Source organism: Mugil cephalus, chromosome 20 (genome assembly GCF_022458985.1).
Source record: "Mugil cephalus isolate CIBA_MC_2020 chromosome 20, CIBA_Mcephalus_1.1, whole genome shotgun sequence".
Taxonomy (NCBI): Eukaryota; Metazoa; Chordata; class Actinopteri; order Mugiliformes; family Mugilidae; genus Mugil; species Mugil cephalus.
The window spans coordinates 18,690,482-18,716,113 of NC_061789.1; the positions used below are offsets into that span (position 1 = coordinate 18,690,482).

Genomic DNA, 25,632 nt, shown 5'->3' on the forward strand with positions numbered 1-25,632 from the left:
ATGGGACTGGACATGTCAGGCTTCACAAGAGGTATGTGCTGTGTGTTTGAATATCTCTCAGCACAAGGTACATTTAGCAGCTTTTCATCTGATTGTATGATCTTCATAGATAAAGACTTCATTTATCCCGTGGGGAATTTGGTGTCTAGTAGCTTCATCACATAGAACCAGTCGGAAATATATTATGTTGCTGGTAGCAATATTAGCTCACCCATCCAAATAACTGAAAAATGGGTCGCTCTCGGGAGCTTCCAGCGTGGTACTATGATAGGATGCCACCTGTGCAACAAGTCTAGTGGGGAAATGTCCTCGCTACTAAATATTCCACAGTCAGCTGTCAGTGGTATCATAACAAAGTGGAAGTGATCGGGCCTGACAGCAACTCAACCACAAAGTGGCAGGACACGTAAAATGACAGAGCACGGTCAGCAGATGCTGAGGCAGAGGTTGTTGACTTTCTGCAGAGTCGATGGCTACAGACCTCCAAACTTCATGAGGCCTTCGGATTAGCTCAAGTGCAGTGAGCAGAGAGCTTCGGGGAATGGGTTTCCATGGCCAAGCAGCTGAATCTGAGCCAAACATCACCAAGTGCAATGCAAAGTTTTGGAGTAAGGATGTCAAAACTTCCCATAAACTCCTAAACCTTGTGGAAAGCCTTCCCAGAAGAGTTGAAGCCGTTCTAGCTGCAAAGGGAGGGTGACGTCATATTAAACCCAATGGATTAAGAATGGGATGTCACTTAAATTTATATGCGTGTAAAGGCAGGTGAGCAAATATTTTTGGCAATATAGTGTACTTCATTACTACGACTTATTACAATACAACATTAATATTTCTTTTTGGCAATTATTGACATGGGTTGTAACCAAACAGAGATTGACTGCATTTTTTGGTTGTGTTACTTGATAGATGCCTCTCAGCTGGTACTGAGGAAGGCCTAACCCGTAAAGAAATAGACATTAGGGGAGAAGGTTTGGCAATGTTTTCTCTTTGTGTAGTGTGAAAACTTGTGTTATGGACTGATGTGTTTCTGGCCCTTGCTGCATCTCCATCTCAGATGTTTGGGTTCCTAAGAGACACCTTTTAAAGGGAAAAACTGAGTGTATATTGAAGAGTGTAATCGAAAGGATGGATAGCAAATGTTGAAATGGCACATAAGAATTGCTAGGATTTAATGTGATGTACGTAATGAGGTTATTAAAGTAGTGGTAAATGTGACTGGGTTAATAAATACAAGCATTTGTGTTTAATATGGCATTCTATTATAGAGCTGGTGAAGGTGGCAGGGCTTGCGATAGGTCAGTGGCAGCCTATAAGAGGGAGGTGGTGCACAGTGGTGGGGGTCTGATTGGGGATTGGGCTGCTGGTACTCAGACCTCATGCCACCAGTGTCCTGAAGGGATTGTTTTTGTGTTATGTCTTTTTTTGTGATGATTTATGTCGGTGAATAAACAGTTGCTTGGTCTGCCCTGCATCTAAACCTCAAACCTCCTGGTTAATCCAACCACTACCAGGCTGTTTTAACTAAGATTAATATAAGAGAGTTTAAAGATACAAAGGCAATTTTTTTGAAAACAAATATAAAACAACCCCATGCTAATGTACACTGTTGTTTTTTCACTGTCTGCACAAATCATTTTTATAAGTTTGGTGCCGCGCACACAGGAGAACAAAAACAATATGTCCCTTCACAGCAGCGAATGAGCGAGGCCTCCAGAGGCACCTTGTGTCACCAATGGTCCTTCAGCTGAGTCTCCTGTATCAAGATTTTATAATCCTCCTTCACCAACAGGAAAGAAAACTAAAATTACACGTCTTCTAGATACAGACACTCTTAAAAAATTAAACTGTAACCCCTCGCTACCACCTGTGCTTGCCAATCTAGGTAACTATGTGTGGCACTAGAAGGAGAAGAGCTCTAAAATTTCCAAGAAGCAGGAGGAAGAGGTGCCACACATCCTCTGCACACACGAGAACACCACACTGCCCAAACACCACAAACGGAAATCACGCACACAGGAAAGATAAAAAGGATCAAGGGCTGGCCACTTCGCCACTTTAGCTTTTGTTGAACAAATATCCATCTGCTCCTTTCAGGTACATTTTAGAGTGCTTTTCACCACTGCTTTGATTTAATAACAGCAGGTAGAAAAGGTGCACGGTGAGATTTTAGCTGGGCCCTTTAATGCTAGCCAGGCTTCACTTATGTGTTTGCCACATAAAATTGCAGCACAAATTCTAGATTATAAACAGCGTAGCTCAGATCGGTGGTGGTGACCACTAGAATTTACTTATTAAGTCCTGCAGCTGTGAATAAAATGGAAACTTTGTTAGAGAAAAAAAAAAAAAACGGATGTGAGGATAGCTGCTGTAAAAAGAGGAGACTTTGGTACAAAGTAATGCAGCGAGCAAAGGGACAAAAGGAATCAAACAAAGCGAAAAAGGAGACAAAAATCTTTAGATAGCATGCCCTTCTCCCCACAGGGCTCAAGAACTCCACGGTTCTTTGAATATCTATGATAATCTGAATCCCTCCCATCAATAATGCTTTTAAAAAGAACTGAGGGCAGTGGGTGAGCACAGTGTAATTGCTTGCTCGGAGTTTTCATGTTACAAAACTCTGTGATGTGGACGATTAAAAGGAAAAGATGTTAGTATGATATAAGAAACAGACTTGAATGTCATCACAGTTTCACAGTCTGAGATGAAGGGACTTTTTTATCTTGCAAACATATTGTAGCTCTGTGCTTGAATGCAATGGGCAGTGAAAGTGTAAACACATTACTTTGATCAAGACTGCTTGAGGAATCTCATACCAGTGTGGTCGGCCCAGTGTTGGAAATTCAAAGGACTTCTAAGAAGAGGCCGTTCGTGAATGAAGGGAAAATAAACTTTTTGAAAACTGATTATTCTGAGATTAGCTAATTCATTTTAAATTACTGGCTCAATTAAAATTAAACACAAAAAGTGGTAGCTAAAAGGTCAAGGAGAGCTGCACAGTAGAAGGTGTCTGTGGGACCAAAAGTTGGACTCCCAAGCCCCATCAGTCCCTATAAGAAAAGAGAGAAGGCAGAAATACTCATGGGTAACTGATGGCCTGAATCTGAGCCCTAATCACTCAGACTGATTGTTTTCCTGATGCTATCTGGAATTATTTAAGGTCTACTTGACGAAATATCTCCAAGGCAGCTGATGTCTAGTATAGACAAAAATAACCAAAAGGCACATCCTTTCATTTCTTTCACTGAGCAGTTTGGTCAGCAACACAGTGAGGAGAAAGCTGAGGCAGGCAACAGGCCATCTGTTTTTCTCCCTCCACTCACACTTATATCCATCATTTTTCACAGAATAAAACATGTTTCTTGTAAAGTTTCTGAGCAGAGAGCTGTGCTAATAGAAGCCCAGGGACCCACTGCTGGCCTCTGGATGATGGACAATGGTAAAAGCCACAGGAGGGAACACAGTTAGTTGATAGGTTGGAAAGAAAATGGTAACTGGTGGGAGGAGATGGGGATTAGTCTCCGCATGCAGTCATCATGTCTGCCCAGTGCAGGGACCTGGCTCAGTTGAAGAGACAGTGTGTTCCCTGCTGAGGCTGACTCAGCTCATCTGGGTAAATTAAACCTCAGAGGGATAAACAAGGGTGCAGAAAACTGGGAGTTGCTGGGAGACGGGGCTCCAAGCACTGTAATAAAACTAGGAGTTCAGGAGCAGGAGCAGAGGAACCTGCTGGAGAACACGAAGGTGTCCGATCTGCTCAGATTTGATGATGGATTTTCTTCCTTTTCTTGGTGGTTTGATGATGGACTAAATAATGTCCATCTGCTGAGCTGCTCGACACTTTGCTTTTTGCAGGGGACTCATTCTGCTCTTTCAGTCAGTTCAGACATGAGCCAGACTTTCAATGAGCTCCAACCTAAAACCTTTCCTCTAAAGCCTAAAACCTCCCTAAAACAGTCTGAATCACGAACCAATGTAATCACGTCGAAAGACAATTTAAAGCTGCATGACTTTATAATAATAATTATTATCAAAGAGTCTTCGGTGCTTGATTTGAAAAGGTTTTGAATATGTTTTGAGATAAGTCACCATGGAAAATCACCACATCTAAAACATCAGAAATGAATGTCATCAGTAGAATCTCTTCAGCAGACTGAAAAACAAGTACCTGATTGGACTGGAAAAGGTGTCCAAGCCTTTTAGTGTCCAAAACCTTGAGGACTTAGTACAATACAATAAAGAGGACACTCGTAGTGATTAAATAAACTCTGACCTCACGTACAGTACATGCACAAAATATGAAAAAAGGAGTATTCACATATTTTAAAACCATACACACGCTTTTCTGCAGCTTCATTTCATTTAGAATTTCAAAGGACAGAAGTAAAGAGTTTTCATCAGGGAGACATTGGAACATTTCTGTGTTAATTGTAGCTCAATGAAATAGTCTGGATTCAAAAATAAAAAAGTCCAAAGCCTCACATCTGCTCACAGTTTTAACCCCAGATATTTACTTAGTTTTTCCTCAGTTAGAAATATTTAATTTGCACATCAAAAACAGGGAAGGAAATGAGGCAAAAGAATGAAATAAGTAAGAGAGTAGAAGTGTGAACTAAATAATGTGTCGCAACCTGCGATAAAAAGATCTTCTGCGCAACCTGACTGGAGATGAAACCGTACACAGTACAAATACTGTGTTAGCCTGGAACACTTCATGAGCAGAACCATTATGAAACTTTTTCACAACTTTTTTTTTGACAGCTGTCATCTTCTTTTTAGCCTTACACTGAAATATAAAAACTTTTTTGAAAAGGGCGGGCCTTTATTTTTGCCAGTCACCTGGCAACAGTGATCTGAGGAAGATGAGAGGAGGAGGCTCCTTTAAAAGCCTTGGATCCTTCCTGAGTGAAGGAAAGGGGAGTGGATGAGAACGTTCGGGATACAGGGGGACTACGCTTTAACTCTTTGAACTGCCTCTTTGATCTGTTCACAGTAAGTAGGACAGTTGGGTATGTTCTGCAGCCTACCTGTGTCCCCCCAGACCGGCAGGTACTCATCCTGTTGGATGTCCAGCATGATCTCCAGGCCATTTCCTGTCCCTCCCTTCATGGTGGTGCGAAGAGTCTTCCCTTCCTCTGCAGCGTTGAACATGTAGCACTTCCCGTACCTGGTGAACACCTGAGAGGAGACACAAAGGACTCATAAGTAATGACCCTTTAATCATAAGAGATCAACCAGTATCACTGAAGTAGACATAGCTGAGGCCAATATTTGTGTGTGCACCGTCCTTTAAAATGTGTGCTGCTGCAACACTGCACATGTCCCCACTGTAAGATGAATAAAGGATTATTTTATCTTATTGTATGTACTGCATGTACATAACAAACAAAATGAAAGCACCTATACGACAGATATTGATGGCGATGATGATGGCTGAGGTGTGATATTAGAAGAAGCCCCTCTTTTTTCATTTACTTGTTTATTTCAGTCAACAATATAAGCATATTTCTGGTAGACTGGTTACCATATTACTATATGTGAATGACAGTTCAATTTTCTGATGGTGGAAACTGCAACCGACACACACAGGCACAGAAACTAACACACAGCCCTGATGGTTAAAGGCTGTAACCGATGAACATGTCTCTGTAAAAGATAGATTTGGCAAAACAGTGCAGTCATTTCCCTTTATTTTCACATTATGATTCTTTTTTTCTCGACCATGCACAACTCTTATTTGGTGAATCCAGCAACTATAGAGGCCACAGAAAGACTCAACGAATGCACAACTTGTAGCAGTTTCTCATATAATATCTTAAAAGCCGAGAGCATCAAGCCCAGACTTCAGTTGGAGCAAATTCATCACAAGCTCTTCATTTCTTTCATGTAAGTACGTGCGTTTAAAATGGAGTAACACACTCCTATTAGAAGTACATATGTGAACAACAGCTTCTTCCTCTAACGCCTCCCTGTACCCAGGCTTCACTTAGAGCTACCAAACGGCTCAGAGGCATTTATCAATAAAAGATTGAGGTAAAGCTGCAGACTGCAGCTTGTTAGGAAAGAAGCATGTAAAGCAAACCTGTAAATGTGACTGTATTTGTGAGGTCTCCACTCATGCATAGTAATCACGGTAGCAACCATCCACCTGGAGGCTGCAGTGATGGATTGATGGGAAATGACTGATGGAAACGGTTTAATAAATCAGGAGTAACTAAACCTCTCTGGACCCCATCAGCTAGATGAAAACGTAAACATGTCCTTAGATTCCACTTCATAACAGACGTCCTCTGTGCGTGTCTCATCTCAATCTCACTCTGTCAACCGTGGTTGTGGTGCAGTGCTGTAAAATCATTTTTACCTGTGATTAATAAGTTGGGGGCTCCGGTCTAATGCAACAGCACGGCAGTAAATGTCCAATTTTTGTTCATATTGTGTTCAAATTTATGACCGTTTTGGAGGCGAACAACAACTGTACCCACAAGTATCAATGAGGGTGGACGACATAATTTATCTTATCATGATTCAGGACGCAGACGGCAAACATATTATAGAGTCATCAATGATTAATACCACGAGTCAACTCTGTGGGGCTGTTTTGATCGGTAGCTTTAGCTAAGTGTACCTAATATCCATTGGACTCATTAATAACCTATTGCCTGAAGTTTATTGCTGGACCGTGTGATTGAATGTGTACTGTCTGACTATATGTTGTGTTTTTCAGCTGGCTGTAAAACAAATTGCCCCTCAGGGGGGAATAATAAAATTTACTAAGGAAACATGCATATGAATGTATGGCACAAAAACACACACACACACTAATAATAAATGTGTTTCTGAGCTGTCCATGGTATAAGTGGCAGATGTCTCCCGCATCTACAAATAAGCCGACCCCATCCAGCAGCTTATGTTGGAAGGCCCTTGCGGGATCAGTGTGAGCAGAGCTAAGATTGGTACTAACAAGCTTCTCCACAGCTGTTACAATGTAAATGTCATCAGGCCTGGTCAGTAGCTTCAGCCTGCATGCAAACCAGTATGTACCTCCTTGACATCACGGCGACCACACAAGAGTATCCTCCAGCGCTCCCAGCTGAACAATACAGCAACGGATAAAATAACTTGATGGCTTAACGTCGGCCTAAAACCGTTACTGCCTGTGATTAAACGCACATTCACTGGATATAGTGATATAAGCCGCTATATTCTCATATGGTTAATAGTGCAATTACGCCGTCCTTCCAAAGTGAGCAACGAAGCAGAAAAAATGGGGAACATGTTCCATATCTAGACCTTATGGCCCATCCCATATGGCTTTAACACAGCGGTGAACTCAGCTGCCTTTCATTCATGTAGATTATTAATACTTAATTGTGATCAACGTAAATACAGTTGGTGTTTACAAAGACAGACAAGAAGGCACAAAAACTTCACCATGTTGACTATCTTACTTTTTGACTGCACTGAACACGTTGTGGCCAAGCAAAGCTACTGCTGGTCACGACTGTTATTAACTTCTTCACTAGCCTTCTGACTTGGTTTGTCAGGACTTTGGGCCAAGAAAGTAACACTATCTTCAGAATTTAGTGACATAAACAGGGCGGATATTTTATATTGCAGAAATATACAGCAAAGTGGAAGACAAACTGCAAGGCCAATAGCTTTTTTTTTTTTTTTTTTTTTCCCCACTGCTGCAGTGTTTTAAGATGGATTTTTCATTTTATGCTCCTCCTCCTTTATCGACACCGGTGCTCTCATGGATGGTTTACAGACATGATTGATCGAATGCAATGCTCTGCCGCCACGGAGGTGGCATGGAACGGAAGAAAGAAATACAGCATGAGAGGTTCATTCACCTCAGCAAAACTCAGGAAAATAGTGCTCCTGACAGATATGTACCAGCACAAAACAAATGACACTACACGCTGCTGGAGCGTAGTGAAGCAGGTAAATACTCATGGCGCTATCACTCCTCATTTGTAGACGTGGCAAAGTTGTTTTCAGTGTGTGGATATTGGGCAAAAACATTTTCATGCTGAGAAGAGAAACTCCATGTTGGGCCCACACGACATACTTATGTCTAATATTAAACACCCAATATTGATGAGGTACAACTTCATTTCATTAGCAGACACTGAGTGTTGACATGCACCACAAGAATGAAAGCATTTAGCATTTAATGATGCCTCAGATGAACTTCATTTACACAGCTGTCTAAACCCTCCAGAGACTGAAGTGTTCCATTTAACCCTCACCAGCTAATTGGTCCGAGCCTGTACCATTAAACGTAATTGCCCAGCAGTCATTTGCTATTCCATTACACATTTGTACGCAACGCGGACTGGAATTAATTTCTTTTTGTGCAGTTGTCTCTCAAACATTGATTGTCAACATATCTATTGCCCCCTGGCTTTTTTTTTTTTTTTTTTAATCTAGGAAAGAATTGCTTTCACTGGGACACTGCTCAGTCCTCTTTCACTCCTTATGTCAAGGCTGATGATGTTTGACAGACAGGATCAGGGTCTAGTCAAAATCCCATTAGACTTCAAGCAGACAGAAAGGCCCTTCAACCACTGGGTGAAGACACTAACAAAACCTTGACAGAGGGGTTCTCTTATTTTACAAATCCTCACTGCTGACCTTGTCTTTGTCTCCCACTTCTTTCTCACCTCCCCGCTGAGCTGCCACCTCAGGGAGCTGTCAGGAGGGAGAAAGTAATGAGCTCTCTAACTGTCCAGAAATGCAAAATAGCCTAAAAACCAATGTACTGGTGAAAAGACTCATCAATTCTCCCTTAACAAGGATATTGCGCTCGTGAAACGGAAACACATGATATTAACTATATCACTATTTGCATTGGGTAGTTTGTAGTTAGAAGCAAAGACCTGTACATCCTGACACAGACACACACCTCCCCACCCCCACCATGCTGACTTAACTTATATGTATATATCAGATGGTAACCTCCAGGGGTGAGCGATGAAGCACATGCCGAAGTGCAAAAAACTGCAGTTCATCGAGTGGCCACTTGAGGCTCCAAAAGGAAGCAAATCTCCATAGACCCCATGATAAAAAGCCCAACTTTACAGCATTAAACATGTTTCCAGCCTGGCAGAAAAAATGGTTTTGGCCTCAATAGTTTAGTTTAGTTTGTATTGATGACAACTGTACAGGGGTGATTTATTTTATTTTTTTTTATAAATCATTTGTTTATTTTTATTTTTTATTAAGGTTTAAAATTCTGCATAATTAAGGGTGTCCCCCCCGAGTGACAGGCGGTAGTCTGAGCTAACAGGTAGCGGAGAGTTCGGTGTGCTGGCCTCAATGTCTAACACGACCCCCTTACCCAGCCCCATGTCCATATTTGGAATATCCGAGTGTGGGCGGAGTAAAGCTCATCCAACATGGCGACCGCGTGCTCGTCATGCTGGATGAACACACCTCCCCTGGAGGGTGCAAGAGGACTTCAGGGAGGCATGAAAAAAAAATAAACCTGAAATAAGTGTAAAAGTCTGGTTCGCTGTATATACATATCTATCTATGAGCTAGCTACAGTTAACAAAAGTATGTGACCGCATAAATTCCACCGTCATAATCAAACTAAGCACCAATTTTTTAAAGACAAAGTGTGTGTGGCAAATACAAAGCATCAACAGTAACAGTGAAAATAGTAATAATAATAGTAATAATAATGAACTACTATATGTAATGTCAGAGTAAATGTTCTGATTCTGCTGATTGCGTGATATTTAAATTACATAAATAGTATTTAAAGTGTTCCTTTGGTACCAAATAGAGCTATTTAAACATGATAAATGCTGCTTTAGTGTTAGTCTAAAAGTAAAAAAATGAAATACCAAGTTTCATTTCACGTTCCCGTGCGCTGCTCGTCTCTCTTCGTTCCGTTTCTGTTGAATTTCCACTTTTTTAATTGAATCCTGCTACTGTATGAAATGTCAGAGAAGTCAAACTGGGTTGCTGCCAATATCACATTAGTCTCCCCCGATTTAAGCTGGAGGACTCGGAACCAACCTGCAAATGAGGGCGCACGCATCTCAGCTGCCAATTAAAATGCTGTTTGACCAATAAAACATGTCTGATTAGTATTCACAGCTGCATGTGTGAGTGCCTGGAAGAGAGGAGCTGCAAACATGGCATGACCTCATCTGTTTGATATGTAATATTCCTCCCAAAAATCAGACGTCAAAGATGACATGACCATTAGCGTATTTTCCCGTCATAATGAAAGGTCAGTTGTCTTCACCAAACCACGCAGGAAAATTAGATTCTAACCCATACTCCTGGGCAATGCAACAAATTGGTAATGTATGTGTGTAAATCTGGAGCAGTACAATACAGCACTGTGCTCATTAAGCGTGATAGTGTTAATCTCGATATCTCTAAATTTCTGACCTTTTCTGAAGCAGTTGCTTTTGCTTGACTAAGAAATATTCTGAATTCATCTTACGTTCTTCCACACAATGTTCTGTTATCTCTGCTTTGCAAATGTCTCGCTGACATGATGCCAAGCATATGGAATAAAAAAAAACAAAAAGTCAAAGGCATAAAATGGATGCTATCTTTTCTTTATTTTCCCCATTTCCACCTGCTGCTATTTATCTTCTTTTGTCCATATTGTCCAGGCACTCAAAATACCCTGGAGTGTAGCGCCACATTTATAAATCTCTCAGTGCTGCTATCCCTATCTCCCACCGTACCGCCATATTGGCCCCTGTTCAAATAACTTTTTTTTTTCATTACCTGAGCGATTCTTTGATGCAGATAGTTTCTGCTGCAAATGTATAAATGGAAACGCCTGATAATGAGTGCTTTGCATTTGTGATATTACGGTCTGTTTGAGATTGGAACTAGCTTGTTCACCAGCTCCAGCATGCTGACTTAGCTATTACTTTCTGTAGTTTGTGGCATTAATGCACCTCTATGAAATGCTGACATTCCTTTCCATAAAGATAGAGGAAGAAGAGGTGGGAGCTGCGTTCGTTTTTTGCTGGATGACACTCCACTGTCAAACCTCTTATATTTTTCCATTATAGAATAAGCAGGTAATAAGACACTTCTCTTGCTCATCACATTTGCTGCAGTGCCAGGCCAGATATAAAGTGAAAAGCACTGTGCAGAGTAAATTGAAATGAGCTCAACAGTCAGCCAACCAGTTTTATCCGTTCTCATGAAGCTCCTCCAACTTTCAAGGTTACTTTTGCAAAAGCTGTCTGTTGTGATCTGGTGTTATTGTCTGTCAAATCAATATCCATTATGGGAGAATTTAGCAGGCATTTTACGACAAAAACAGGCAGAAAGGGAGCTCGAGGGTTAGATGAGAGAAAGGAGAGAGCGGCTCTTTATCCCCAAGGCTTACTGCGATGAGAAGAAGAAGGAAGCAAAGTTTATGAAAACGCTCTTTGAGTTGCAAGGTGAGCACTTTCACCGCTGTGTGGCAGCAGTAAAAGTTGTTGTATTGCTGTGGGGATAAATAATGCAGTGACAGGGTTGGCACTGAGCATGAGGAAGGAGGAGATTTAGCGCGCACACGCACACACGCACGCACACACACACACACACACACACACACAGTTGTATGGCTTCATTATGGCGTTGTGCACGCCACTAGCCACGTGCAAAGTTAGCCTCCCGTGCAGCTCAAACACCCTCATGTCCTTAGCATATTTCAAGTCACATTAAACAAATTCTGTCATTTATGTGACGTGTTGGGAGTTTTACGGCACGTATTTATCATTGCACCCTAATGTAATTTAACCATGCCAGTCTATAATATTTTATTTTACAAGGCAGTGCATAAGCGAGGCAGAGCTGCGATAGGACACAAAGGATTGCAGTCACTGCTGCCAGCAAGATATTTATGCGTCTTGGAGAGAGGGGAAAGGGGAGGGTGAACGATGAAAACTACAAAGAGCGCAAGAGAGATAAAAATGAGAGCGGGGAGACGGAGAAAGTGAGAAACGCCAATTTGACTGAAACAACCGAAATCTTAAGGTTTCCGTCTTTCTGCGTGGGTCGTGTGTTTTTTGACATGGTTTGGATTTAGACCAAGAGGGGTCACAGGAAAACTGGATCTATTACCGTGCAGCTTTAGAATAGACAGTTGTTCCGGACAGGAAACCCTTCCTTCTTCAATGTCTTGTCTTATTTGCCATCATCAGAAACTTTTCAGGTTTTACCTTTTAAATAATCTTTGCACAGAACAACCTAACATGAGTATCCTCGAATATGTGAGACAGCTTTCAAGGATCAGATTCTCTCATGTTTCATGTCAATCCCATCATGAAGGTACGGACAGAGGAAGCTGTTAGCAGCAGAGCATGCAGCAGTAAACAGTGAGTACCAGGACAGACAGTATCTGACAAGAGCGTTGCGGTGTAATCCATCATCATATACAGAGGCTCCTGGCTTTCCATTATGCAAAAGGCCATCCTATCAGCTCCAGAAATGCCTTCAAGAAAGACTTAATATTTAAGGAAATGGGGTTATTTGCTTTTCCCCTCCAAAAAGTGACATAAAAGATGATTAATGCGATCATAACATTATAGTATAACATGTGGAGGATGCAGCGAAGACTATGAAGGACATCTCGTCACATCCAGAGTCCAGTCCCACTGCTATGTGTGTGGGTCCAAGCTCTGCTTCCCAAGCTAGGGGAAAAGCAGCTATTAACAGGAGCGAAACAGGAACACCCCCACATCAAACCTGAAACTCACATGGCTAATTTCTCAGAGTGCAGGTACCTCGATTCATTCTTTGCATATTGGCTGCAGATTTAATGGGAAGTTGAGATCACTTTTCACAAACCGTTCAACCATACAGAACGTCTGTGTAGCGCCTTCAGCTATAGCACAAATTCAGCATTCAGCATTCTAGTAAAGACGTTTGCTCAATAAGCACCGTGGCTTCCACAGCCGCAAATCTCCGTTGAAAAATGAAAAAGATGAATTGAAGCGTATTTATCTTGGAGATCTGTGTCCTGTGCACTTACATTCCTCACGTTATTATGGAGTGTACTCCTCGAGATCTTCAAGCACAGACTGTTACTCAGAAAGACATCACGGGAAAGTTACTTCGGGGTGAACACCTTGTACTCCCTGAATAATAATTGTACTGCTATCCTTCCCTCTAACCACACTTTCTTCTTGCAGGAGCAGAAAACATTTAAAAATTTAAATATTAAAATGGCATGTTCTCTCTCTGGTCTCCCCCGACACGTCAATCATGTCAGTGTGCAGAAAGCGTCCAGATATAGCTACGGACTACTGGCTGTCAACCCACTCTCATCAATCACATCACACACAGCCAGTCATTATTTTTAATAAGTCACCGCTCAGTGATGGCCAGCGGGGCTCTGTCTGTATCACCTGTCACAATCTGGCTGTCTGTGCTTGGGCTGATGCAAGGTTGGGTAATGGGCTGAGGGTGAAGGACCTGTATCGGCTCCTAATCACCAACAGGAAACCAGCTCATCTGGCTGGATGACATGACTCACTGGTGAACGGGAAGGATGTCGGTTCTGCATGGCTTCTAAAATTCGCTTATGCACTGCTGAGATTCCAGTCATTCGTGTGTGTGGCATCACAAGGGCATCCTGAAGAAGGCTGACCTGGAATTCCTCAGTAAAGAACAACTCAGAGTTTGTGAGACTTTTCTTCACATTAATTCAATCATCAGACCCAGCAGCTTCCTGAAACCCTGTTGTGATCAATACCAGCAGCAAAGCTTCATTATCCCTTAATATCTAATGAGGCTTCCAGTTAAGTTCCCAAACAGAAAACAAAATTATCTCACTCAATATAGTAACAGCACCAGCTCCATTTAGATGAGCTCTGAACAGAGCACAAGGTAAACATTCTGCTTTCTAAACATAAAAGCTTGGTCTAAGTTAGCATCTTCATCAGTTGCCATCAAACCTTTCCTTTATTTTAACCATAATTTATTCCTAGGCACACATTTGGTAGCAAGTTTTAAAAAGTATTAATATTTGAAAGAAATCCCGTCCAGGTTGTAGCAAACAGTTTCATCCCAGATGTATTCTTGGTACACCTTACATCCTCACACTGAACTGCTCTCACTCACTACGCTGTTCTGACCACGTATCCAAACAACTGGTTAGATAGATACATCCCTGCTGAGTTCGATCGTGAGGGTTTGCTGCATCAAATGATCCCTTTATAAATCCACATCCATGTTCAGAAGCACGAGTCTGAGGCGCAAGCTCCAGATGCCTTGCAAGGATGAGGCCGGCCCTCACTTGATGAGCTGAGATGGCCACTTGAAACAACATAGCTTGAAATGTTTCTCACGGGTCTTTCATAGAAAACCTTTTGTGTAGGAGACCTGCCAGTGGCCAACACTCAGAACAGTGACGTTTCTTGCCTGCTTGCAGCCTGCAAGCAGATTTTATAGGAGACTGCAGATTCCTAGCAATGTATTTCTAAATGCTGAACACATGTAATGAGACTGAACACCCGTGGTTGGTTGATTGGTTGTTAAAAGGAATTAGTACAGAGCTAGGCTCATGAGATAACCCTCAAAGAGGAAGCGTAGTAATGTGAATATTCAGGTCAAGAATTGTACTTCCCTCTGAAATAAAGTCTTTCTGTTCTATTTTATCTTGTTCACAGTGGAAGAGATAGAACAAACAGATGCACAAGTGGATCATACATTGTGATAAAAAGCCTTGGAAGTCTCACTATGAATAAAATATTACATCTTGACATGATAACAGAATGGTGTTTTCATTAAAAAGTGACGGCAGGCTAAAAGAGAACAGAAAAGCCTTTGGTGAGCAAGTAACTCTCATTCATATGTTTCCTCCTTAAGTGACAACACCACAAGACTTAGTGATTTTGGCTAAGTTTAGCGGAAAATGAGGACAAATGACTCTGGGATAATGACGCAATGTAATATACTGACCTGACAGATGCTCGCAGCCATGCTGGGGCAGCATTTTATATCTGCTGTGCAGCAGAGCCACTGGTCCGTGAAATAACAAAGACAGAAATGAAATAAGCACTGATCACAGGAACTGCTAATGATTTTGCAGCTACAATTTAACAGATTATGTGTTTGTGTGTGTTGATAATCATGGTAAGAGAAGAAGAAGAAGGTGTGGATATTGCCATGTTTGTGTGGTTTACTGCCAGACAAGAAAAGAATGCAGGACAAGATGAAAAAGTAATAACATACTGGATTTTTGCCTTCTTATTTGAGCCATATGAAATCACCAGAGTAGCTTGGGTTGGGGGATATTTAACGCCTGCTATTGTGTGAAACTATAATTACCACAACATTAGCAAAAATAATAATCAGCAGCACGCCAGCACCATCTATTTGCAAGTTAGGAACTGAGAAACTAGGCGTTTTCCCCACAGCTACTTAATCAGCATGTGAATTAACATAAATACAAAGCCTTCCAAGAGGGATGCTTACAATGGGGCCAGAAAAATGTTGAGTTTGAACATGATTAGAATTCACTGAACCACATGAGGACTTAGATCCCTTTAATTTTCATAATAATGACCAATATATTCTGTGACTCAAGGACTTCTATATAAAAGCCATTTCCTCTTAAGAAAAATTGATATGGAGAGAAAATTATGAAATCAATTACACCTTACATTCCTCTATAGTCCTTCATTGTTCCACAGAGTCCACCGCACAACTTAGTTTCTATTGCGATACAGCTTTTTGCAAGTGATTTGTAACTGCCGTACATGCTCCTGGAAATGAGCTCATCAAATATACAGCAAACTCACACATTTTAATCTGTAGGAACGTAAATCCACACTTCAAACGCACAAGACCTGACTTATCCCAGAAGATCAATCACCGACTCGTACCAACAATTGTCCTCAGGAAACAACATAGAGAGTAAATGAGTGGATGGTAATTGTTCCATAACCCTTAATCACCAAATCCATTTATGTCGCTGATTTAAATAGGATCTGGTGACAGCTCTTTCCCTCAATTGGCAATAAATCGAGAAAGTAATAGCCATAACAAACGGAGACGCTGGGATAGGATCTAAACAGCTGGGTTCAAAGCACAATGAAAGCTTTAATTGAACATTTGATGACATCCTGATTTGATGAACTGCTCTCCCACTGGTTGTGTGTCAACCAAAATTATTCTGACAGGATGGATATGATTAGTTTAAGAAACCTGAAAACGATACAAAAAACATATGGCAATCCAGTCTGGTTACGTTGTTCTCAATCAGAAGAATGATTTGTTGTTGTTCAGGTCTCCCAGACAAACCTGAATCACCAAAGCAGCCATTAGAGAAAGACATGATAATGGTGCACAATTTCAGACCATGTTTCCAGCAAGACACATTCATGTTGTTTGTGCTTTTCTAGCTGAAAATAATGGTAAAATGTTTAAAAAGACAGCTTCAGACAGAAGTTAAGTATTATTTATTTATACACCTGAATTTGCCTGGCCTATAATTGAAGCTGCTGATGTCACAGGGGAGACTTAGCCTCCAACTAAACACTCTCTGGAGCAGTTATATACACCAATATATTACAAATATGTGATGTTGGAGCTTCTCTTCAAAATCACATCAAACATAAGGATGGGGAAAAAGGGACTTGGCCTCTGGATTGGTTTGGATTTTACTCCATCATTGTGACACCATCTTTCAGAAAAGATAGAGCATCCTGACACTGACGATGGAAACCTCTTCAGAGGTCAGAGGAGAATCACTGAATGACGGGTTAAAGAACAGAAACCTGAGGCTGCAGCTGACACAAGCTCACAAAGACGGAACAACCGAAGATTGGAAAGTTGCAGCGATCTGGTGAATCTCTGTCTCAGCAGAAACAGGCAGATGGGCTCAGAACGACTCCATGAACGCCGCCTGCCTCGTGTCCACAGTTCAGGCTGGTAGTGCCGCAGTCACTGTGTGGCGAATGTTTTCGCTCAATATTTTGGACCCTCCATATGCTTCTCATTATGGCCACAGTTTAACATCTACTAATGGCTTCGCCACGCATGGATATGAACCACGTCACAAAGCCAAATTTCTCTCAATTGTGATACATGAACATGAAATGGGATCAGTGGACACAGTCGCTATGTCAGAATCAAATGGGACACCTTTGGGAGACAGGGAGAGACAGAGCAGAAAACAAATCTCACATCAACATGGAGCACGATCTTAGATATTCCCAACACCTTGTGGAATCTGTGTCACAACAAAACAGGATGTGTTGAGAGCAAAGAGAAGCCCTGCGTATTAGTGTTGCTAATAAAAATGCAGCTTTAGGGTGAGTGTTCCACGCTAGGTGGAGTTTTAGGTGGAGGCAAGAATCCGGGTAAGTCCTGGATAATCACACGTCACATCCTGCTTACCCTGTCACAGAGACCTGTTTGATATTCATGTAGAAGATCACAGGAGAAGGGCACTAAGCAGCTATGCCTAGGTTGGTGCTCTCAGTAATCCCTGCAATAATAAAAGTGGGGTGCAGCCCATACTGTCATAGGGCCTGAGTTGTGCAAGAGGCACATTTGATTTGCATAGCCGTGAAAGAAAATAACAATACAGCAATGGTCCTGTGTAGATAATATTACAGGGGGAGTGAGATGACAAGTGACAGCTAAAGTGTAATTGGGGAGCCATCTGCAGAAACGAACATAGCTGATCTTGCATTTCCAATGTGACGAACCTGCGCGCTGTCTCCTTCAATTACAATCCATCACATGGGAGTTCTTACCGTGGAAGCCTCGGCTCCCTGTAAATTCGTGACTGGAGCCGGGAGAGAAAGAAAAAAAAAAATCATCATACGCATCATACCCATATTGTCTCATTCAGCTGCATGAAATTGGATAAAGTGATGGGAAATGGACGAACAGTAATGCAGGGAATCACAGAGAGCAGATACAGCAATATATAAAAAGACATTTCCCTTATTGTGTCACACACAAAGACAGGGAAAGTGGGTGGAGGGACACAGCAGTTCAAAATCAGATTTAATTATTGCCAGCAGTCTTCATGCTGTATGTCTGTTTATATCCATTAGAGGTGAGTGCAGTGTACTGGCAGTGACATTCTGCTTAAATAACACCCAATCAACAGATTATCAGCCATCAAGTATGGCAGCGCTAGAAGTAATTGTGAGTGGGAATTGTTATAAACATACATATGTGCATACGTGTTAATTGGCGGTCTCTGCAAATGGTTTCAAATGCAACTAAAGAGCAGCAGGGGAGATGTTTCAACCGATAAAATGCACTTTAAAATGCTTTTTAGGGTACAAAGGGACACATCCTTCACATTCATAGCACCAAACAAGCAGAGTGTTAAAACTGTGAAACGTGTTCATGGCAAGAGAAAATCTATATATTTTTTTTTTAATATTTTTTAGTATTTATCAAAAAGATACAAGAAAAAATGTAATTCATAACAGTTTTGCCCTGACTAAAAAATGTTCAGTCAAGCCAGATCTTTTGTAGTTTTTATTTTAGGTCTGCTGTAGTTCAAAATCCTCATATGGCCTTTTTCCTCTTTCCTCTTTGAAGAAGACGAATCCAAACCATGTGACTAAACATGTCTGCTGTGTGGAAGCGTGGAAAATGAAGTCAGACAGACAGAAATGTGTAAATTGTGCAATATGGATGTTGGGTGAGGAGGTGGCAGGAGACCCATCATTCAGTACTGCAAACCTGATAATGCCACAGGAGGAAAAAACAAAGTATGCACAGGACATTCAGGAAAAGCCTGCAATGAACAACAAACACTGAACGCTGGGTTTAAAAGAAGAGAAGGGGAAAATTATTCCGGAGAGGGTTGCAGAGAGTCAGACCGGCCCAGACCTACCCTCTCCTTGTTACATTAGGGATGACAGTGCTATTCATTGGACTAATGCAGTAGTATGCTGTGCACAGGATCCAGGAAAATAAGTCATATGTCCCATTCATTTCTTTCTAGTGTGAATGTGTCAAACTTTGAGTTAAAACTACACAGATGACAATCTGGCCCATCTGCTATTTTACAGCTTCACACTGGAAACAGGTGTTGTCTTCAGAGCCATGAGTCACACTGCTTTGTCGTGTAGTTACATCAGGAACAAATCAATATATCCACATCCCTCCCCTGACATTATCAGGCGTTTGGACAGAAAATAACAACCTCCAGAAGAATATAGCAGGTTTCATGAAAAAAACAAAAATGTCAGCAACAGGTCAAGTACTCCCTTGGCTTCACCTTCAGCACAGAGGAAACTGACAAAAGTCTTCAGGAAGCCTTCAGTCAGGAGCTTCTGGCATTTCTAATACAGGGTGACGCGCCCGTTTTTCCTCCAAAACGTTAACGAAAAAAAGAGAGTAATTGAGATATTTACAGAGAACACCAAACAGTCACCTTCAGTACGTCACCTTCACTAAATGAAGCAGTCATCACATCACGCAACATTACCTCTCTCAAATCGAGGACAAACACTGAATTTGAATGAAATCTCTCTGATTACCCGCCCGTCCCCCCCGCCGTCTCCACACACACTCACAAAAGTATTGACTTTTTTTTTTCCTGATGGCTGAACTTGAGTCCAGACCGCAGCAATGAAGTCCTGAGGCTTCTCCCCAAAAGACACGTGAATGCTCAGAGGTGGAGAGCAAGTCCATCTGTTCCCGTACACGTCCATCTGTTCCACAAGCTCCTGCTTTCCATCCACATCACCATCTACACTGGCCTGTTCCCATCCCTGGCTGTAACTGGGTTTCGCATCATACGCAGACATCTCACATGAGAACACATTTTTTTGGGTCGTTGAATTTTAACAGCTAAATTAAGTCGTTCTTAAATCTTGATGGTTGCACTTGCTCTCTTGGTGTCTATAGCAGGGACACTGGTAAATGTCATATCCTGACTACGTGTTGGCCCTGGACTTCCATTCTATGAACCCTACAGATTTCAGATACGGACTGCGAATAGGTCAGTTACTGATATATGCTTACACTTAACATACCAGGTCTCAGCTGAGCAGCCTGCTAGTTGCTTTCATCACTATAACACGTACACAGCGAGGGCATTCCAAGTAGCATTTAACAGGATCCATTCTCACAAGGAAGAAAATGATCAATAAATAAATAAGTAGTGGCAGCTGTACATTGTTGATTCATGCATGTGAGCATGAACGATGTCTCATTGTGATGAACAATGACGTTTAATGGAAAAGACAATGATTGATGAGCTCCCCACTACTAACAGAGACTGTATGCGGCACAAATGTGGTCGCCCGCTTACATTAAGTGTAAAGTTAGAGGGGTACAAGCAGCTGCGTGGGGAGCATGTGATGTATGAATGTTTAGTGTTGTGTCTATGCGTGCGATTTTTCTCAGACGTCGAAAGGAAACAGGCTCTCTCTGTGAAAAATGGAGAAATATAACAAACAGGATCTGGGCTCAGACAGAGCAGACTCTCCTTGGTTAAACAAACACTCAACATTAAGCCGGTAGCGTCAATGGACAAATGTCTAGCAAGTGAGTTTAAATGGACAAATCTGAGTCATGTCTACTGTAGGTTTTTGGGATTAACTCATTAGCCTTTCTTTCTGTTATTTGTATACTGCCTCCCTGTTATTTCAATTCATTCCTCTGAGTCTATTACACCGTCTTAGCATCAATCATGGAAATGACTATCATTTAAGGAGCGAACCTGCGTTGTGACACGCAGACACACACACTGCGATCTACTGCATTAATCATTTCTTCTCCTAGGTGGCGGCTCAAAGCTAACCCCAATTACCTGATTGCATGAGAGACGAAACGAGCGTGGGGGTTGTTAATGTTGTCAAATATGATGTGTTGATATCATAATAATGAAAGCAATAACAGTGTGCGAGACAACATGCAGATAAGTCCTTTGTCTGCTGAGGACTGGACGTCCATCACTCGTTTTCCAGCAGGTTTAGATGAAAACTTGTGATTTCATGCTTCAGGAAGAACGCACCAGAGGCTATCAGAAAAGAAAACAATAAAAAGGCTCAAACTGCTTCTTCAACTTGCTTGAGAAAGTCTGACGTGCTCGATAGAGACACGTTTGAAATTAGGGGACCTTTGCTGGCGCGGTTACGACAATAACCAACTGTGACGTTTTAAGCAGGAGATGGGGAATAAAATATTGGACGTTGGACAAAGGATTTTCAGATTTCATCAACAAGAAAAAAAAGAATAGTTTCCAGTCTTTAACTTTAAAGCTGACAAATCTGGATTTTTAAAGGGAGGTCACAGCCTGCTCTGCTTGTAGTCAGAACCCATCTTGAGCCTGGATGAGAGCAATTAGAAGATAAAGAAACGTATCTGTGACTGTGGAGTTAAAGCAAAAAGTGAGCTCCTTCTCTCAGCTTGAGGCTAGCAGCATTAGGCAGAGACGAGGATTCATTTGGATACCTCCATGGAAACGCTAAAATGTCCGGCACTATCTTCAGCTTCAGGGAGAAGCTTCATTAATCAAGAAGAAGAAGTCAGGAACGTTTGCATATAACTGTGTCGTCATTCTCAGGGCACTCAGCTGTAATTACCCAGAGAGAGAGTGTTTGATGAGGCACTTCTGCCGAAGCCGAAATGTCCCATGGAGCCGAGCCAGGATGGGAGGTGACTGAAAGCCCGCTCACAGCAGGCAGACCTGCAGGAAGCAGTCCTCAAGTTGAATCCTTAAGTCACAAGAAGTTCTGATGCACTTCTCACTCCATTTGCTTCTAACTCATTGGGGAGTGTCCTTCAGTTTGTCCATTTATCTCCATGGGGAACCGCACTAACAGCCTGCTTTCACCCTTTAAGAGTGGTAACAGGAAACTCTTAAGACAGCTTATGGATGGTATTTGGCTTTCTGAGAACATGAATCTCAGAAGCAGGTGAGAACGCTCTCTCTCTCTCTTCAGTCCCTTATTTTTGTCAGCGTGAGGACAAAAAGCAGGCTTTTATGTGCAGATGCCATTTACCTACATTTCCCGAATCACATCTTATGTGCATTGTTTGACATTGTCTGTTTAGAGGTGGTTCGTATTTCCATCCTGTTAAATCTAACGGCTATCTACCTTGCTTTTAAATACCTTATTTAAATTTCCTCAGTGGATGCTTTATTTTTGAAAATAATTTACACAAGACTACACTTTCCTGCAGAGAAGTGTAGTCACAGCTCCTCCAAAACCAGTCACTTCGTGTTTGCACACCGTGATTTAATTACGGTCTCTATTTTGTTTTAAACCTACGTGTTTTAAAGGTCAAAGCAGCATATTTGACAGGAGTGACAGGAGTTTACCGAGTGTTTTATTTCTGCTGTAATTTACAAATATGACACTGGGATATGGAAATGCTTCCATATAAAACACCCTGTGAGGAGAACCTTTGTGCTGCTGAACTGAATCTGATGGCTAGAAGAAGAAATAGATTTTTTTTTTTCAGCAATTCTCTAAAGAGCTACGGGGTTTAATACCTGGTCCTCTGACCTCACTACCTCTTTGTCTTTGTCGCCCTATTTACGCAGTACTAAGGACAACATCATATCATATGACTTTGGCATAACAATGAACCAACTGTTTGTTGTGCGAATCTTTATTTCAATGGAAAGCCTGGATTTTTGCCTAACTAACCCCAACCCTGAGGCTAATAGTTATGCCTCTAATTATGAACCGACTGTTTCTGTAACTTTTTTGACCAATTACTGCTCCAAAAGCCTTTTAATCTGCTTTCCTGTAGAGGGCTTATCTTTAGATGTCCTTGTTGTCGGTTTGTTATTGTGCAACTGGAACATTTGGTTACAGGCTCTGGTAGATAAATTGCAGTATTAAGTAGTATTAGAAGTAGAGGGTGGTTTTTGGGGGGGTTGGAGGTGTCCTGTACTGGAGCTGTCATTTCAACACCAATACAACCTCTGTAACCAAGCAGGGCGCTATTAAGTTAATCAGTTTTAATGAGGGGGAATAATTGCTCACAAAAAGGTCAAGGTCAGTGAAAAGAGATGCTGTAGGAACTTAGTGCACCACAAAGTTGAGTCAACAGTAACCGTGTTCGCAAACGTTGGCGTTGGTCGGAGGAGTAGGAGATGCAGAATAGATAATTTCCTCCAAAGCGTGTTTCAGCTGTGAATAGTCTCGATATATCTCTAATCAAGGACAGAGACAGATGGACACGGACAGACAGTTGGAGTTTACGGTAAATAGAGGAATAAGAAAGTGTCACAGTAAATAATGAGATCGGGGAGCGTTTCATATCCCCAATCCTTCCTGTGTTTAAAGAGGTCAGTTGCCAAATGGGCTGCAGGCTAATTGACTTTTAATTAGCATCTGATCAAACACACATGCAGCTATGCAGATGCTCACAGTAACCAAGAAATGTCCTTCACCACCGAAATACAGCCGTCGACAGCATTATGCATGTAAAGAATGGTATACTCACAACACGAAGCAGTCTTTGAAGCTTCAAGGAAAATGCATTACCTTGTAAAATGTTACTTTTCATGATCGTATACTGTGTTCCAGGAGCCTTGGACACCACTCATTTATGAACTTTTCTCCTTAGAAATCGGCAACTGCTATCAATTCTCCTTAGACTGTAAATGCAATAAAAACAGTATAATTGTGTGTAAGTGTGCATTGAAAAAATGTAAATCTGAGAGCAGAAATGTACATGACAGCAACTAGATCATAAAGGAAGTTGATGTTAAGGACTTGTTGACCTCTCTGATTATTAGTATTTTTCCGGTATTTCTGCGAAATAGGAACATTTCTGAAAGAAGTTGTTTTCTTTCCAGCTTTCAGTCCTTCAACATTCGAGTGTCTAGTTTTAAAAGTTTTTAGTATTTATCAAAAAATAAAGAAACAATCCTTTGAACCATCACTAAGTTGGTGAATAATAGATACTTTGTATCTTCACAGATACACGAAACACAAAGAAAATACAGTCCGGTCACATTAATCTTTCTGTTGTCTTTGTTGTTCCCCTTGTCCTCCCCTCAGCCTTGCGCTGTGGCCGCGAGAACAGCTGCAGGTCTGAATAATGCCTGATGTGAATAATGCTGTGGTCTCTGTTAACAGAAGAACTGCCTGTCACCTGTGGATCAACACCTCCGTCACACCCACTGGGGCCTGGCTGTGGCTCGGGACTGACGAGAAACGAAAACAAAAGGGAACGGACTGGAAATTGGCGGCGCAGGCTTTAAAGCAGGACTCGGTAACTTGTTAAACACACAAAACAAGACGTTCAAGAAAACAAGAAGAGCTTAAGAGCTCTTGTCTACGACTCCCGCAGAGCAAAATGAGGGCTATGTGGTTTACACAGGGAGATGATATCTTCTAGCTCCTGTTAGTGCCAGGAGTCTCTCCTGAATGTCAATAGGCATAGTGGTCTCCCAGGGTGAGTTGAGCACCTTGGGCAGCCGTGTCATTGACATTTAACTCTGACAGGGATAAAAACCCCTCTGTGCGGCAACTGATGATAGGGACCACCCACGATGACTCAGTCCATTGAGCTTTGATGATAAGTAGAGAGAAATCAGGCTGCCTTCTGTCTGATTGGACTCATTGTGCAGCAGACACATTCAGCGACAAGATAGTGGGGAGACACAGCAGCGAATCTGAGGCATCACGCTGCTAAGGATTAATATCTGCTATGCCGCTCAGTCGCTATGACCCTCCATTAATTAAAATGCTGTACACACAGTGCAGCTTCACAGGACTGTGGCGTCAGTGGATGGGATCTGTAATGTGAAAAAACACCTCTGCCAACTCAACAGCTCCCATATCATGAAAGGTCAAGACCGGATACATCGCCTTTCGCTGTGTCAAAAGGTCGGCCAGGGCATAATTTCCACTGGGAACATCTCTCATGTGGATCTGGGTACCATAAGATCACAGCAGCAGAATTCCAAAGTAGTGTCCATTTAATATCTGCATTGGCTCCCTGACTGACAGCTAGAGCGTGACGTACAAGCCTGTGTCTAAAAAAAGAAAGAGCTGAAGTTAGTTAATAGTGAAGCCTTTGGGCGGCTGCACTCCACTGAGCAAACGTCATGGAGATCCTTACTTAGTGCTGCTAAAAAGTAAAGTAATATCCACTAACGAGTGAGGATTTGTACCCATGATATAAACATATTCCACTATCTATAGTATCACATCCAAACAAAGAACTAAATGGGATCTTTTTAGTAGGATAAACATATCTGAATCTTGCTGAATCTTGAGATCCAGCGCTGCCCAGTATGACTTACACAGCTGGTTTGTCGCAGATTAGTTTCCAAAAGTTGTACAAGACACGAATATCATCCAAAGCATTTCTCTTACTTAGCAGAACTGAACAGGTACCCTGGAGAGATTGCAGCATTGGCAGATAATCACACACACACCTCTTCTTGGGCTCCACATTTATGTGCAAAAATAATCTTCTTGTATCACAAGGTGAGTTGAGAATTCAGATGGAGGACAAGACGAACTCTGGGAGGAAGTGAGACAGAAATGTGACAGCCTTTCCCCCCCTGAGGAATAGAACTGACTATGTGTGAGGTCTTTTTAAGAAGGAAGTCGTCAAAATGTGTATCAAAGTGTACACTGGAGGAAATGTGCGACTTCATCTTGCAGCACGTAGAACTGTTATGCGGACAACTGCAGGATA

The 25,632-nt window shown here is 41.8% G+C and overlaps 1 protein-coding gene across 3 annotated transcripts in view; it reads right to left on the reverse strand.

Moving 5' to 3' along the window:
* The window catches only part of asic2 (acid-sensing (proton-gated) ion channel 2), a 296,681-nt gene that overhangs the window by 25,811 nt on the left and 245,238 nt on the right, over positions 1-25,632 (reverse strand). For all 3 annotated transcript variants that reach the window (XM_047572125.1, XM_047572126.1, XM_047572124.1), the window contains one exon: positions 5,028-5,178. In XM_047572125.1, coding sequence (XP_047428081.1) covers positions 5,028-5,178 — 151 coding nt within the window. The remainder of the gene's footprint in view (positions 1-5,027; positions 5,179-25,632) is intronic.